The 17,711-nt window shown below is 41.8% G+C and overlaps 2 protein-coding genes across 2 annotated transcripts; one reads left to right on the top strand and one right to left on the bottom strand.

Moving 5' to 3' along the window:
* The first annotated feature begins 202 nt into the window (after nucleotides 1-202).
* LOC143610110 (guanine nucleotide-binding protein subunit gamma 3-like) lies at nucleotides 203-2,068 on the top strand. Its single transcript, XM_077084682.1, has 4 exons — nucleotides 203-364; nucleotides 1,559-1,611; nucleotides 1,718-1,762; nucleotides 1,843-2,068. The coding sequence occupies exons 1-4, from the start codon at nucleotides 203-205 to the stop codon at nucleotides 1,889-1,891; spliced, it is 309 nt and encodes a 102-aa protein (XP_076940797.1). The 3' UTR covers nucleotides 1,892-2,068.
* A 293-nt stretch (nucleotides 2,069-2,361) lies between these two features.
* On the bottom strand, nucleotides 2,362-16,767 carry LOC143610098 (RING-box protein 1a-like). The gene is made up of 5 exons (XM_077084673.1): nucleotides 16,595-16,767; nucleotides 16,458-16,508; nucleotides 16,311-16,370; nucleotides 2,674-2,745; nucleotides 2,362-2,599 (listed from the first exon to the last, which is right to left on the bottom strand). Exons 1-5 carry the CDS (start codon nucleotides 16,713-16,715, stop codon nucleotides 2,562-2,564), a joined length of 342 nt encoding a protein of 113 aa, XP_076940788.1. The 5' UTR covers nucleotides 16,716-16,767; the 3' UTR covers nucleotides 2,362-2,561.
* Nucleotides 16,768-17,711: the final 944 nt, after the last annotated feature.

Genomic DNA, 17,711 nt, shown 5'->3' with positions numbered 1-17,711 from the left:
CAAGTACGCACGTGACCGCAGAGCATCACGCACATGCCGTCCTTAAAAAAACACAACACAACACAACACAACACAACACTCACTCTTACGTCTCATCACTCACTGACACAGATTCACTCACTCTTCAACCACACGACCGTTTTATTATTAACATTTAACACTCAACTCAACAGCAACAACATTAACATTGGCCTATATACTCATGGGTGAGACTTCAAATGGTTCATCTTCTTCTTCTCTGTCTCCTGTTTCGGTTTCGGTTTCGGTTTCGTCTCCTTCTTCTATAGTTTATGTTGACTTGTATGGTAAAAGACGTCAGCTTGCTAAGGTTCAAGTGCTTGAACGAGAGATTAATGTGCTACAGGTAATATTAATTTATTACTTACTTTTTTATGATATGATATTAATTGCTTATATGTTGACAGTTGACCTATCACTTTATTGTAATTGTTTGAAATTTGTTATTAGTGAAAGAACTTGCTTAACCTAAAATAATAATGTTGTTGGTGAGATTCATTAGGTTGTACTATTGTGTTGACATTGATATTACCGATTCGGATTTAATCGGTTGATGAGTTTGATATTAGGTTGAATTTGTGGAGGATTTTTAATTTTTTATCACCAATTTTTGTCTAAGTTGTTGGAAATGTTGGTGACAATGTGAGATTTAAGAAACAAGTATTGTCTTGTTGCCGTAACAATTTCGGATTGGTTAGCATTTAGAAGGGTACTGGTGGGGGCCGTGAGTTTTCTGGTAACGGATTCTTGGGGTTATTAACAAGGTTGTAAAAGGTGCACCGAAGGCGTAAAGGGCGGGCGGGCGCAAGGCACTTAAAAGGCGAGGGCCTGAGATAAGCAAGGCGCAAGCATAAACATGCAATTTTTTTAAGTTTTAGAGTTTAGACATATTATAGGCTTGTTTAGGGATAGTTTATGATGGTTCGAAGCCATTTGTTGGATGTTTTAGACAAGTTTGCCTACAATTTGCAAAATTTTGACAGAATCTCGCCATAGGTTGCCGGATGGCAGCAAGGCACTTTCCTTGCGCCTCGGCCTAGCCTCGCCCAATAGCCTAGTTGCGTGCCCGAAGGGCTTTTGACAACATAGGTTACTAACAAAAATGTATAATCGGATTCTAAGTAACATTTCCCCCTAGTTATCTATATATGGTTGATATTGAATGGTTTGGTAGCGATCGGTTTATAATATCATGAAAACCGCTAGTTTATGTTAAATAAGAAGAGAATAGTAATAGTTTTATATTCCTAGTCTGATCATTGGAGTTACCAAAAATAGTACACTTGAAGGTTGATTAATTTGGATAAATTCAACAAAAAACCTAAAACATGATCAATGGTTTTGTAGCAGTTTTTGAAAAATTCTTGTTTCAACGAGTTGACGGCTTTCTGAATGTTAAATGGCTTTTATACGTTTTCAAAACGTTAAAACTTTTTTTTGAAGATTCCTGAAAGTTTAAAAGGCTTAGACAATGTGTATGTATTACTTGACATTGTTCTTTGAGTATTACCACTCTTTCTTTATTGTATTCTGTAAACAGGATGAGATTAAATCACTTGCAGAGCTTGAACTTGCATCAAGATGCTGCAAAGAGTATGCCAATCTTCATTCTTTCATTAACTAATTATATATGCTCCTTCACTTTATATATATTTAGGGTGTATTTTTGCTGCTGTTGACCAAATAATGCTGCATACAGACTTGAAGATTTTGTAGAGGCTACACCGGATCCGCTCGTAGCAATGTATGAATCCTCCTTCGCTTCATTTCACCATAGAAATGTAAGTTGACACATTTTAACGCTTTGTTGATGTCGTGTAACAGAAAACAGAGTCGTAGTAGATCCAGAAGCTGCTGGAAGAATTTTTGGTAGATTTCTGTTTCAATATATTCATGACTTGATGATTTCATTCATATAGATCCCCTGTTTATTCTAAATCTTTGGTTTGTTCAGGAGAAAAATTGGCTCGGTGATATGTTGTTGCTGTTGCAGCACAAAAGGCTGTTGCGCATGCTTCCCATGTGGAAAAGACTGCTGTCGGGGTGGTCGAAAGAATAAGAATACATGTAGTTCAGGGTGTTGCAAGTGCCCCGAGATTACATGCGGCTGCAGCTGCAATCCTACCTGCCCTAAATGTTCAGTTTGTTGTTGTAATTCATGTTTATGTTTTTAAATTGTATGATATCAACTCTGAAATTATAGTAGATTGTTATATTTGTTGATTTCTGGTAAACTGTATTTCTCTACAGTTACACTTAAAGCTCAAAGTCAATTCACATTTATTTTACAATTACTAAGCATCAAACATAAACCGGTAATTTTCGGATTTTTACCATTAGTAAATATCAAACATAAACAAAACTAAATCTTTTAACAAGCAACAATTTTTATAGAAACATAATAAATATTCAGAAAAAAAAACCCTGCAATATTTCAATAAAAGTTTCAACCACAAAACGACAATACAAACGTCACTCTAATTTCATGTTTCCCGTCCTTCTCAAAGCAACTTCTTTCCTGCCTGCCCAATAGCATGCGTTCTCTAGTGACCGTATTTCTGAAACTCCCATTCGCTGTTGTCTGCAGCCATTAAACACCATGTTACAAAGATTATTCAAAACGCAGCATGAAGGCTACATAACAGTTAAGTGTACCTAGAGGGCAAACTTGACGTGTTTTGAGCCAACGACTAATGCAGTGGAAATGAAACGCATGGTTGCAGACACCTGTCAAATAGTATAATTAGTAAAACTCATACAGTTCAGAATACCATTCAGTTCAGAACTGTTGGAAGGCTTGAGGCGCACTAATATGCAAAAGGGCCCTCAAAACCTAAAACTCTTTAGTGCCTTATATGTAAGAAGCACCATATTAAAATTGAAAGGAAAAAAAAAAGAAGTGTATCATTGTATATAAAACACAAATATTAAGTTAACAGACACATTGTATACTAATATTATTATAGTGTTCAGGCTTAGCATACATACATACAAATTAGTAAATTAAAAAGCTATATACAATTTACTATAGACTAGTTAATAACCTAACATACATACAAATCTATAAACTAATAATGTATGTATGTTACTAGCACAACATAGTACATACATACAAAATACAAATAAAATATTGCTTCTACCATATTAGATGTGGAGGAAAAAAGTGTTTTGCTTAAAAGAAATAGAAAAACAGCTACAGAAGACAAGCATTAAGTACTTAGGCCTGACTATGGAATGAGATATGTGAATTCTGGAACTCTCGACGAAGGATACAAACTAATCAAAGAGTAAAGGTTTAGTTAAAAATATAAAATATATCGCACTGACAAAAATGTTGCATTAAGTTATTGATTTCACACAGCAAACCTTTCCCAAATAAATAATTCAACCTAAAAGAATAACGCCTATAACATATTGTTGGGCGATGTGGTATCCCCGGACCCACATTTAGACAACTGCATATTAAAGGAGTTAGGGAGGTTATTTTTTTAGCCGGCCCTAACCCTATTGGGCCCAATTGGGTTCTAGCTTGTTTAGCAAGGGAGTAGCCCTAATATGCGGTCTATAAATAGTCTCTTGTACTTGTTATTATATATCACCAAAATAATACAAACCTAATTACCCCGTGGACGTAGGTTGTACACCGCAACCGAACCACGTAAAATTCTCGTGTTCTTTATCGCTTTGATTTCTTGTTCGTGTGTGCCTTTTGTTCCTAACAACTGGTATCAGAGCAAGGATCACACTATAAACCCCAGCCGCCAGTCGCCACCAAACCCTAATCAGAAACCCTAGCCGCCGCTACAGTACCGCCGCCGCTACAGTGTTTCCGGCGTGTGAACAGTGCGCGCTACAGTACAATCTGTCTTTTGACCAGAAGAGGTCAAATAGTTCTGATCAGTATTGCAGGTTGCTTCCGTTAGAAACTCGGTAAAGATAATGACTGAGGACGGTAAGATCAGAATCGAGAAGTTTGATGGGCAGGATTTTGGATGGTGGAAGATGCAAGTCGAGGACTTGTTATGCCAGAAAGATTTGCTTCCATGTTTGAGAGGTCAAAAACCCGAGAATATGAAGGATGAAGAATGGGCCGATCTAGACAGGAAAGCCCTAGCAGTCATCAGATGCACGTTGGCTAAGAACGTTGCTTTCAATATAGTGAATGAGACCACTGCTAAGGGTTTGATGACCGCGTTGTCAAACATGTACGAGAAACCTTCCGCGTCTAATAAGGTATTCTTAATTAGACAATTGGTGAATACGCGTATGCGGGAAGGTGCGTCTGTTACCTCTCATATAAATGAGTTCAATTCTATCATATCCCGGTTATTATCTGTTGATATTAAATTTGATGATGAAGTGCAAGCTTTGCTATTATTGTCCTCGTTACCTGAAAGTTGGTCAGGAACAGTCACTGCCGTTAGTGGTTCAGCCGGAACCACCAAACTCACGTTCGAGGGTATTCGTGACTTGATCCTAGGAGAGGATATCAGGAGAAAGAATGCAGGTGAATCATCCAGTACTTTGCTAAGTACTGAGGGAAGAGGTAGAAAGAAAGATAAGAGGGTAAGTAACAGGGGAAGATCAAAATCAAGAGACAGAAAGGGGAGTTCAAAAACAAGAAACGACATAAAGTGTTGGAACTGTAATGAGAATGGTCATTTCAGAAGTCAATGTACAGAACCACCCAGAGACAAGAAAGAAGTGAATGTTGCCTCCTCAACAGCATCAGATTCTGATGATGCATTGATCTGCTGTATTGAGGATATAGTCGAGTCCTGGATTATGGACTCAGGTGCGTCGTTTCATGCTATCTCAAGCTCGAGAAAGATGAAGAATTTCAGACGGGGCAATTTTGGTACTGTAAGTCTTGCTAATAACCAAATCTTGGAAATTACTGGGTTGGGAGATATTGACTTGAAAACAAGTTTTGGAACAATTTGGACATTGAAAGATGTCAGGGTAATTCCAAAATTGAAAAAAAATGTTAATTTCCATTGGGCAATTAGACGACCAGGGTTATGATGTAACATTCGGGGGAGGACAATGGAAGGTCGTCAAGGGTAGCATGGTAATTGCCAAGGGAAAGAAACGGGGTACTTTGTATATGGTTGAGGTTTCTGCAGGTAGTGCTAATGCAGTAACGAGTGGACCGAGTCTATCAAAGTTGTGGCATCAACGACTCGGCCACATGAGTGAGAAGGGCATGAAGATGCTTGTCGCCAGAGGAAAGCTTCCAGATCTTAAAAGGGTTGAATCTGAATTCTGTGAACCATGTGTTTTTGGAAAAAAGAAGAGGGTATCTTTTGTGAAGACAGGGAAAGCACCTAAAGCTCAGAAATTAGAGCTTATCCATTCAGATGTTTTCGGACCAACTCGTGTTGAATCCTTGGGAGGCTCGAGATTCTATGTGACTTTCATAGACGACGCCAAACGCAAGGTATGGGTTTACTTTCTTAAAAATAAATTTGAAGTATTTGATGTTTTTAAGAAATGGAAAACTGCTGTTGAACTTGAATCTGATCTGAAGGTAAAGTGCTTGAAGTCAGACAATGGAGGGGAGTACATTAGCTCAGAGTTCACTAGCTTTTGTGCTGAGCATGGCATTCGGATGATAAATACAGTTCCAGGTACTCCTCAGCAAAATGGAGTCGCAGAAAGGATGAATAGAACGTTAAATGAAAGAGCCAGAAGTATGAGGATAAATGCAGGGCTCCCTAAAATGTTCTGGGCAGACGCTGTTAAAACTGCTGCCTATCTTATCAACCGAGGTCTATCAGTTCCGTTGGGTTACAAAACACCTCAAGAAGAATGGAAGGGGAAAGCGGTTAATTATGAGCACTTAAAGGTTTTTGGGTGCAGTGCATATGACCTAGATCCGAATGCTGACAAGATAGATTCAAAAGCCAAGAAGTATGTTTTCATTGGTTACGGGTCAGACAAGATGGGCTACAAGCTTTGGGACTCGAAAAGCAGAAAAGTAGTCCGCAGCAAACATGCTACATTTAATGAGGCTGAGTTGTACAAAGATGTGATAAATCCAAACTCTAGGGTTCAGAAGCAACAGGTTGAATTCAAAATTGAAAACCAGAGATCTGAACCGATCCCCGAACCGGTTCAGGAACCCGCTACAGAAACTGAAGTCGACACAGTTCCTGAGTTTGAAGCTGGTGGAAATAATGAGTCAGAAGAAACTTCTGACAGTGGGAGTTCAGAGTCTGAAGACGAGGAGATCCCACAACAGCCTGACCAGACAGAAAATTGGGTCAGGAGATCCACCAGAGTTACTAAACAGCCAGAAAGGTATAGTCCCGGTCATTCCAATCCTTCAGTTAACTATATTCTTTTGACAGAAAACGGTGAACCCGAAAGCTACTCTGAAGCAGTCAAGATGAAGGATTCTCGCCAGTGGGAGAATGCTATGAAGGATGAAATGAGCTCTCTAGAAAAGAACAAGACATGGGACTTAGTCAAGCTTCCGCAGGATAAGAGAGCGTTGCAAAATAAATGGGTCTTCAGGGTCAAAGAAGAACATGATGGGTCTAAACGATATAAAGCCCGTTTAGTGGTCAAGGGTTTTCAACAAAAGAGAGGAGTTGATTATGATGAAATCTTCTCTCCCGTGGTGAAAATGACTACCATCAGACTTGTTTTAAGTCTTGTAGCAGCAGAAGATTTACATCTAGAGCAACTAGATGTGAAAACGGCATTTCTACACGGTGATCTTGAAGAAGACATTTATATGATGCAACCTGAAGGGTTTCGGGTTGTGGGGAAAGAAAATTGGGTCTGCAAACTAAAGAAGAGCTTGTATGGTCTGAAACAGGCGCCTAGACAGTGGTACATGAAGTTTGATAATTTCATGGAGAGGTCGGGGTTTAAAAGATGCCAGATGGATCATTGTTGTTATCTGAAGAAATTCAACAACTCTTATATCATATTACTGTTGTATGTTGATGATATGTTGATTGCAGGATCTGATATGAAGGAAATAAGCAAGTTGAAGAAACAGATGTCCCAAGAGTTTGAAATGAAAGACTTGGGTGCAGCAAAACAGATACTGGGAATGAACATCACTAGAAACAAGAAGGCAGGTACTCTAACACTATCCCAGGAAAAATACATAGGGAAAGTGTTAGAAAGGTTCAAGATGAATGATGAAAGAACCAAGCCTAGGAATACTCCATTGGGAAGTCATTTGAAGCTCACCAAAGATCAGTCTCCTAAAACTGAAGAAGAAAGATCGAAGATGACCAAAGTCCCATATGCATCAGCAGTCGGGAGTCTAATGTATGCAATGGTTTGCACTCGACCAGATGTTGCTCATGCCGTTGGGGTTGTTAGTCGGTTTATGTCAGATCCAGGAGAAAAACATTGGGAGGCTGTCAAATGGATACTTAGATACTTGAAGGGTACTCAGAAGATGGGGTTATGTTTCAGAAAAAAGGATGCCATACTCAGAGGTTACACAGATGCTGATCTGGGTGGTTGTAAAGGGACATTCAAGAGCACTACCGGGTATGTTTTCACAGTGGGAGGGACAGCAGTTAGCTGGATGTCTAGACTTCAGAAAAGTGTGGCTCTGTCAACTACAGAAGCAGAATACATGGCTGTTGCAGAGGCCAGCAAAGAACTAGTTTGGTTGAAGACTTTTCTTGAAGAATTAGGAAAACAACAACCCGACTACTCATTGTACTGTGACAATGAGAGTGCAGTTAAACTTGCAAAGAATCCAGTGTATCACGGAAAGACAAAGCATATAGGGATGAGATATCACTTCGTGAGGGGGTTGATCAGTGAAGGAACAATCAGTCTGAAGAACATCCCAGGTGCTAAAAATCCAGCTGATATGTTTACCAAGTGTGTGGTGCTGGATAAGCTGAAGCTTTGCATAGCTTCAGCTGGTCTCCAGGAATAATGTTGAGGAGACAAGGGTAATTAGGATGGTTTGAAGATCAGGAGGGATTTTCATTTACAGAAGTACAGAAGAGACGGTGCATTTCTAGGTCCGAAGACACCAAGTGGGAGATTGTTGGGCGATGTGGTATCCCCGGACCCACATTTAGACAACTGCATATTAAAGGAGTTAGGGAGGTTATTTTTTTAGCCGGCCCTAACCCTATTGGGCCCAATTGGGTTCTAGCTTGTTTAGCAAGGGAGTAGCCCTAATATGCGGTCTATAAATAGTCTCTTGTACTTGTTATTATATATCACCAAAATAATACAAACCTAATTACCCCGTGGACGTAGGTTGTACACCGCAACCGAACCACGTAAAATTCTCGTGTTCTTTATCGCTTTGATTTCTTGTTCGTGTGTGCCTTTTGTTCCTAACACATATACCATTATACCTTATACCGCATCATACTTACGAAACCAATGTTTACTTATTGAATCCCGCTCAGTAGATATTATAAGAACAGATACTTCATCCAAGTGACTGTAAAAATTGCAGGTATCATGAAGCAAAACAACATTGTATACAAAATTTCCTAAAATATGAATCCACCTATCCAACAATCCTTCCCAAAGCTAACATGTAACCACACCAGATTAGCCTAAAGAACTTCAAAATCATATACACCAGAAATGTAACAAAGATCTGTCAAGTATATGGGTGTGTTTGTCATCAAGTGTAACCAGATAGGATAACTGAACTCTATTATGAAATCCAACGTACTAACACAATCAAATAACAGAATCAGAGGACATATTTTTTTTGTCCTTGGGTCACAAATTCTTACTACATCAACTAATTTCCATTAGAAATATGAGAAAACAACAAGTGATCAATCATATAAAACTGGTATTAGAAAAAAAAACTAATCCACTACAAGCAAGAACCATTGCTCAAACTGTAAACGGATCTTGTAAATTGTCCACTATAATCCCACCCTTCCCTTATAGTAAAATATAAATCGATAGGACAACAACTTTTTACAATCACAACTAGGGGTGCAAGTTCAAACAAGCCAAGCCACTCGCAAGCTACTCAAGATCGGAATAAAAAGCTCAAAACGAGCCAAGCTTTTCGCACCCAATCCTTGTATGGAAAGCTCGTTTATGCTCTTCGAGCCTTAACAAGCCTTGTGTATTTCTAAGTTTTGCCTCTTTTGAACTTCTATGCCTTAATTTTTCACTGCAGTATTGCAAAGCCAAGCTCGAGCCAAGCTTTGGCTATGAAGAAACACTAAGTGACCCCGGCAGATTACGGATAATCTTAGGGTTAAGTAGATGTTTCCCACGAGGGTGAGGTCCGGCAAAGATGGTTATTCTTCTGATGACCTGCAAAACAGACACCGTGAGCTCGTCACTGAGAAGGGGGGGTACCGCCTTGTGACCACCATCCGGCGTGAGAATCAGACTAGATTGCTCTGAATATAAGTGTATATTAAGAGAAATAGCTAGATAAGATAATATCAGATGATATGTGATAAGATGTGATGGTATAAGATGTGTTCATACCGTTCCAAGGTGTTGGAGTATTTATAGCCGAAGGTAGGTTTCCAAGCAGGTACAGCCAGCTGTATAATATTCCATTTCTACCAACTGTGGGCTACGCATGTGCCATGCTGGTGGTTGGTGGATAGGCAGCGGCTGATAGTGACATGGCCGGCTGTGTACTATTCCTTTTCCACCAACTGCAGGCTATGTACGTGCCACGATGAGGGTTGGTGAGTAGGCAGCGGCTGATAGTGACATTTTGTACTAGAGCGTGCTCCTCCTCGTACTGTTGTCAGTGAGCTGTCACCCTGTGATGGGCTGCTTTGGTCAGATCTTGTCTATTTTGTCCATACCTTGGCAGGTATAGTACAAAAGATCCTCCAGAAGCGTACGGACTGGCTCATTTGGGCGGGAGTATTCCCGCCTTGCTCATTCCTTCTTCAGGTGACATTACTGAATTATTGAGAGTTAGTGCCTTGTGCGTGTAGCCTTACTGTTAGTGCGGGTAGCCTTCCCTGATGGCTTGTATCCGCAGCTGCGGGAACAGGCGGGGTACTTCACTATTGGGAGGCTTTTCCTGCGGGAACAGCTGGCGTACTGCGCGTAAGGTCTTCATCTCTCTGAGCATGGTGGGTCATGCGGAACCAGTTGGTCTTTGCGCAGACGTCCCTCTTCAAGGTGAGTCTTGCGGGTCCAACTGGGCTCTGCTGGGACCTACCTCTTCAAGTCCCCCAGTCCAATGTTCTTCTCATGAATTGTTAATAAGTGAGGTGAACTTTTGGACTTATGCAAGGGGTTTTGAAAAGGGGTTTGTAGTTTTAAGGTTTTCCGTGGGGATTCTTCCCGCGGTTTTCCTAATGTCACGTGCAGAAATTCCCGACTTTTCTGCTTGATCTTTAGGTATGATGCGGGTAGGTGTGTAACCTCCTCGCAAGTCAGGAGCGTTGAGTTTCACTTGTGTAGATTCTCCACGAGGTTTTGGTAGTTTTAGACATAGTGATCAATTATGTTAAACAACCAATTCCATCTTGGAGCTTCAAACAATCTAGTTCTCAACGTTCCCGCTATGCGGGGATGTTATTTCCCTTTCCACAAGCATGGCCCAGAAGATCCTTCTTGGTTTTAATTCCTTGCAAGTGCTAAGTATGTGAAGGGTTTCGCATTGACACTGTACCCGCACTCGTCTTATAGTTACTTGACTTCCAAGGTATTCTTGGCTTCAATTCCCTGCAGGTGCTAAGTATGTGAAGGGTTTCGCCTTGACACTGTACCCGCACTTGTCTTACGGTTTCTTGGTTACCAAGGTAAGGGGGTGTATTCCCTCTTATTTTGAATCTTTGTTTCACGCATATTTTAGTTTAACTTAGCAATTTCTTGAGTAGTTTGGATGAGTTAACCTTTCAACTTGGCAGATGATATGTTAAAGTTTTGCTCTCTTTCGTGATTGTGCGGGTAAGACCGTCACTTTCACTTAGTAGGATGGCTAAACTTTACCTATATCTGACTTGCGTGAAGGTTTTCCTCATCTTTTCCTTAGAAATTTTCTAAGTGTTTTAAATAAGTTAACCTTTCGACGCGCGGTTGTCAATAGGTTGATGTTCAGTTTCCTCTATCATGATTGTGCGGGTAGGACCGTCACTTTCATTTAGTGGGATGACCAAACTTTACCTATAACTGACCTGCGTGAAGGTTTTCCTCATCTTTTCCTTAGAAATTTTTACCGTTTTCTGTGTTTATGCGGGTTTTGCCGCCTTCCACACGCAACGACTTACTTCCCCACTTATTTATGCGGTGAATACCGGCATATCAGTGTTTTGAATAAGTATAAAGGTAAGGCTATCAACACAATGTGATAAAGGAGAATCATTTCCATTAGAAGTGGCTCTAGGCCTTTTCTTTATAAGTTTGGAATTGATCTACATGTAACATTTGCGTAATTGAGCTCCATTCCATGTTCTTGGGATGGGGGTGCCATCGAGCCTTTCGAGCCGGTATGCGGCCTTTCCCAAAACTTCTTTGATAATGTATGGCCATTCCCAGACCGGGGCCAGCTTTCCTGGGCGTTCTTGGTTCGAAGCCTCGTTGTTACGCAGTATGTAGTCTCCTACATTGAAGTTGCAGAGTTTTACCCGCGTGTTGTAGTACTTTTGCATTTGTCGCTTGTAGTTCTCTTCAAGCGCTGCGGCTAAGTCTCTGCGTTCCTCGGTTAGCATAAGGTCTAACCGTCTTTCCGCATCATTGTCTTCTGGCTGAATCAAGACCCTTGGTGAGGGTAAACCAATTTCGACCGAGACCTTGGCTTCAGTGCCATAAGTGAGGCTGAACGGGGTTTCTCCCGTACTGGCCTTTTTCAGCATTCTGTTTGCCCAAAGGACGTGTGGAACTTCGTCCACCCAGCCGGATCTGTGTTCCAAGAGTCTTTTCTTTATGCCGTCGATGATGCTCTTATTTGCTCTTTCCACCTCACCATTACCCTGCGGGTGCGCCACTAAGGTAAAGGTGTGGGTGATTTGAAGTTCTTCCAGCCACTTTTGTAGCTTCTTGTCAGCAAAGTTGGTGCCGTTATCGCTCACCAAATTCTGGGGAAGTCCAAAACGACAAATAATAAATTCCCAAATAAATTTTTTGATATGTTTTGCGGTTGTTTGGGCTAAGGGTTTTGCTTCTATCCACTTGGTGAAGTAGTCGATGGCGACCACTAGAAACTGAACGTTCCCTGCTGCTGTGGGAAATGGGCCTGTCACATCGATGGCCCACTTCTGAAATGGCCATGAAGAGGTGACTGGAACAAGTTCATTCTTCAGGCGATGCGTGTTGGGTGCGTAGAGTTGGCAAGACCTACACTTTCTGATGTATGCCAGCGCATCCGTATGCATCCCCGGCCAAAAGTATCCCGCGTTGTTTAGCTTGGCTACAACAGCGCGTGGACCTGCGTGTACTCCACAGATGCCCTCGTGCACTTCCCTTAGGAGGTAGCCAGCATCTTGGTTGTCCACGCATCTTAGGAGTGGGCCAAGAAAATTACGTCTGTAAAGGATGTCATCGATGAGTTGATAGTTCAGTGCTTTACAACGTATTTTTCTTGCCTGTGTTTTTGACTCTGGTAGTATACCCGCCGCAAGGTAATTTATTATTGGTGTCATCCACGTTTCTGTACCGATTTGGATGACACAGATTTCCTTGTGCGGGACTGATGGTGCTCCAAGGAGTTCAATGCGGATGTCCTTTCCCAAGTGGGTGAAGGCTAATGATGCAAGCTTGCTTAATGCATCCGCAGATTTGTTTTCGCTACGCTTGACGTGTATGACTTTACAATCGTTAAAATCGCGCATAAGGGTTTTTGCTTGTGCGAGGTACAGGGCCATTGTGTTGTTCACGGCCGTGTACGTCCCGTTTATTGGTTGGCTACTAACATGGAATCCACGTGGGCTTCCAAGTTTTTCACTGCCATCTTACGCGCAATTCTCAGCCCGGCCAAGAATGTTTCATACTCCGCTTCGTTATTCGTACTTGGAAAATCCAGTCGAATAGCGTAAGTGTATTCTTGGCCTGCTGGGTTGGTTAGCTTCAACCCTGCGCCTGAGCCCTTGTTGCTGGCTGCTCCATCAGTGTAGAGTCGCCAGACATCATCGATGTCCTGTGCTGGAGATGGTTGAGCCTCCTCCTGACACTCTTTCTCCCGCGAAGCGGGGACTTCTGCAATAAAGTCTGCCAAGACCTGGCCTTTTATGGCTGGCCTCGGCTTGTACTTTATCGCGTATTCTCCCAATTCTATTGCCCATTTGGCTAGGCGTCCTAACAATTCGGGTTTGCCTAGAACGTTTGCGAGTTTGAAGTTGGTGAGAATGGTGATTGGGTGACCTTGGAAATATCGTCTTAGCCTGCGTGAAGCCTATACAAGTGCTAAGACTAATTTTTCCAGGGTAGAGTACCGGGTTTCTACGTCTGTTAGGACACGGCTAACATAGTAGATTGGCATCTGGATGCCTTTTCGCTCTACTAGCAGGACGGCCCCGGTTGCTCTATCTGTGGCAGAAAGGTATAGGATTAATTCCTCCCCCGCTTCTGGTTCTGTGAGCGTTGGGAGTTCGATCAAGCGTGACCGAATCTCCTGAAAAGCTGCTTCCGCTTCTGGTGTCCAGCGGAAGTGCGTTTTCTTTAAGCAGTTTCTCAATGTTGACACGAATGGAAACAACCTATCCGCATGGTTTGCCAAAAAGCGGTTAAGTGCGACTAAGCGTCCATTCAGTGTCTGAGCTTGCTTGATGGTAGTAGGTGATTCCATTTTGATAATGGCTTCGACCTTTTCAGGGTTCGCTCTGAAGCTATCTTTAGTAACAATGACTCCTAAGAACTTCCCTTCTTCCATCCCAAAGGATATACCATCATAAGTGCCATCTTTAGTCCTCTGCGTGTAGAGGTTTGTACTCTGGGGAAGATCCCTACCCAGTTGCTTCTCCGTTTCGGCAAAGCGCTTGGCCGCCGTCATGATGGCATCCCATGTGGATGGCATGCCGTCTTTACCCGTCAACGTGCGGATAAGCTCTGGGTATTCGGCGCCCTGGATGAAAGCGGCGCGAACAAGATCTTCGCTTATGGTGCCAAGACCCAACTTTTTCGAGTTGAAGCGAGTGATGAAGTCTAGTAAAGATTCATCCTCTTCTCTAACGCAGTTGAGGATCGTCCACTGCTCTTCAGTATATTTCCTCTGTTGGCTGAAGTGCTAGCTGAACTTGTGTTGGAAGTCCGCCCAATCATAGATGTGGTGGACCGGTAAACGATCAAACCACGCCCTGGCTGATCCAACCAGCGTCATCTGGAACATATAACACCACGTGGGTTCCGTCCAGTTGCTGACGGTTGCCCCCGCTATGAATCTGTTCAAGTGATCATCTGGGTCGGATATACCATCATAAGTGCCGATGTTGGACATCTGTTTGGCACTCTTCGGGGCGATTGCTTCCGCAATGTCCCTTGCAAACTTGGACGTTCCCGCATTTGCAACAGTTGGTCTAAAGGTTTTGGAGAAGTCACGTGGGTTTCCCCCCGCGTTCCTTGATTTGAAGGTTTCTCCAAAATCCCTTCTTGGTTGGAAGTCCGTTTCCTTGCGCTTCCCTTTCGCCCTATGACGAGGGTTTGCGTCACTGTCGGACTCCTCCCAATCATTATCTAAGTACTCGCACTCATTGCTCATGTTGAGCTGTTGTCGAGTGTTTCCGAACTCGTCAGCCTGTTGGAGTGAACGTAAGCGTTCATCCAACTCAGCTTGGAATTCCTTCTGACGTGCTTCCGCCCACGCTTTAACTTGATCAAGTGTTTGGCGGGGGAGCCTCGTCTGTTGTCTCTCCAACTGGGTATCGGTGAATCCCAGTGAAGGATTGTTTACTGCACTTGCCCCGGCTTGGGTAACCGGGGTAGTGTTCGTAAAAATTGTGTACTCGCCGGTGTTCCCCCCAGTAGCTAGGGTTGTGGTTACCGGGGTTTCTTGGTCACTCGCTGGCCTTGGCACCGGAGTAACCTTAACCATCTTTCCAGAGGTTTTGAAAAAACTGAGAAAATTAGTTCTAGCTTTTATGCATGGATGGCGCCAATGAAGAAACACTAAGTGACCCCGGCAGATTACGGATAATCTTAGGGTTAAGTAGATGTTTCCCACGAGGGTGAGGTCCTGCAAAGATGGTTATTCTTCTGATGACCTGCAAAACAGACACCGTGAGCTCGTCACTGAGAAGGGGGGGTACCCCCTTGTGACCACCCTCCGGCGTGAGAATCAGACTAGATTGCTCTGAATATAAGTGTATATTAAGAGAAATAGCTAGATAAGATAATATCAGATGATATATGATAAGATGTGATGGTATAAGATGTGTTCATACCGTTCCAAGGTGTTGGAGTATTTATAGCCGAAGGTAGGTTTCCAAGCAGGTACAGCCAGCTGTATAATATTCCTTTTCTACCAACTGTGGGCTACGCGCGTGCCATGCTGGTGGTTGGTGGATAGGCAGCGGCTGATAGTGACATGGCCGGCTGTGTACTATTCCTTTTCCACCAACTGCAGGCTATGTACTGCCACGATGAGAGTTGGTGAGTAGGCAGCGGCTGATAGTGACATTTTGTACTAGAGCGTGCTCCTCCTCGTACTGTTGTCAGTGAGCTGTCACCCTGTGATGGGCTGCTTTGGTCAGATCTTGTCTATTTTGTCCATACCTTAGCAGGTATAGTACAAAAGATTATCCAGAAGCGTACAGACTGGCTCATTTGGGCGGGAGTATTCCCGCCTTGCTCATTCCTTCTTCAGGTGACATTACTGAATTATTGAGAGTTAGTGCCTTGTGCGTGTAGCCTTACTGTTAGTGCGGGTAGCCTTCCCTGATGGCTTGTATCCGCAGCTGCGGGAACAGGCGGGGTACTTCACCATTAGGAGGCTTTTCCTGCGGGAACAGCTGGCGTACTGCGCGTAAGGTCTTCATCTCTCTGAGCATGGTGGGTCCTGCGGAACCAGTTGGTCTTTGCGCAGACGTCCCTCTTCAAGGTGAGTCTTGCGGGTCCAACTGGGCTCTGCTGGGATCTACCTCTTCAGGCTACTTTAAGGTACTACACAAGCTCAAGCAGTCACACCTAGACTATATTAAGGTTTTTCTCAAAATATGTAAATATAATTAAAAACGTATATATATGAATCAATAAATAATAAACGTGCCAAGCCTAAGCTTCAAAAAACGACACGCAAGCCATTTACACCAGTAGATTCACAGCACATATTCAAACTAACACAACTACAAAGATGAATACAATTCAATACTACCAACAATGTACAAAACAGCTAGGGTTTAGAACCGAAAGCTTACCCCAAGCAACAGTACACTCCTCACTAGTAGCACTAGCCTGATTAGCTTGACACTCAATACCTAGTACATATAAGTGATAAAACCTCAATCACATCCAACAAATTAAAATTAATAATTAGATCAGTAATTTAAAATCAAAATACTTACACAGATCCATAATATGATTCCTACAGATCGCACAGTTATCAACCACAATATCTGCATCAACATCAAAGGTATATTAAATATTTAAACCTAAAACACATTCAATCAATATTAGGTTTAAGAATTTTGCAAATACTGACCCCAGGCCCACAGAGCAACGGCGTTCCACTTTTTGATTTCGAATCGCTTCGGTTTCTTCGAAGACGGACCGGGAAGGCTCGATGAGTCACCGGCCGGAACCATCATTACGTCGTAATCCATGGAAGTTTGAATAAATTCGCCGGTGAAAGTGTCTAGGGTTTGAAAGTGGAATAGTAATTTGAATAATTATTATTATTATTATAAAGATTTTGGAATTTGGATGTTAACAACGACGGTCTCGAATAGGGCGGCCTGCAGTTCGTTTATTAGACGAAATCGAAACTGAAGTCATCGGTTTATTTAATATACAAACAGTTTGGTTTCAGTTTTTAGTTTTTGGTTTTACAGTTTGGCTTTCTCGGTTAATTCAGTTTTTCAGCTCACCCATTGTCTCAAATTTAAAAAAGTTTGCCATCAGCGGTCTCCCGTTAAAAAAGGACTTAACGACGTTATATTTTTTTTTTCTGAATTTTTACTAATGTTTTAGGGCTTTTGATCGAAATGAGAATACGAGTTGTTGATGTAAAACTTAGTTCAAAACGATGTTCCAAACGGCTTGATTATGATTAATTGGATGTTCAAACACCTGAATTGAAGCATTGTTTCATCGTTTTGGAGCATCGTTTCGAACTAAGTTTTACATCAATCGACTTTTATCATTCTTCCGATTAAAAGCCCCTAAAACATTATTTTGAAATTCAAATATATATATAACGTTGTTAAGTTTTTTAAATAAGGACCATCAAGGACAAACTATTATTAAATTTGGATCACCAGTGAATATAAACTCAGTTGATGAGATATTATCAAGCAATAGCATTTAGTTAAGATTATTAAAATTCAATATCTCTTTTAATAACCTTTAGACTTTTTTTACTTTTAAGAATGCCCCTTGACTAGTTTTTAGTTTGCAAAATGTACCCTGTCACAAACTATACTTTGCTGTTTAGCCCTCCTACTTTGAACCTATTCCGTTTATGTTTTGGTCCCTTTTGTCCAGAAAGTTGTGTATTATAATGTTGTAATTTGAGAATTTGTTATTATCACCCGTTTTTACATATTTGAATATGAAAACTAATTAATAGCAAGAAATATAAGTTAGATGGAGTAGTTAGG

This window comes from Bidens hawaiensis, unplaced genomic scaffold (genome assembly GCF_021521415.1).
Source record: "Bidens hawaiensis isolate Kalapana, Puna unplaced genomic scaffold, B.hawaiensis_p1.1 tig00023835_1, whole genome shotgun sequence".
Lineage (NCBI taxonomy): Eukaryota > Viridiplantae > Streptophyta > Magnoliopsida > Asterales > Asteraceae > Bidens > Bidens hawaiensis.
Note: the sequence above shows the minus strand (reverse complement) of the source record. Positions and strands in the feature narration are given on the sequence as shown.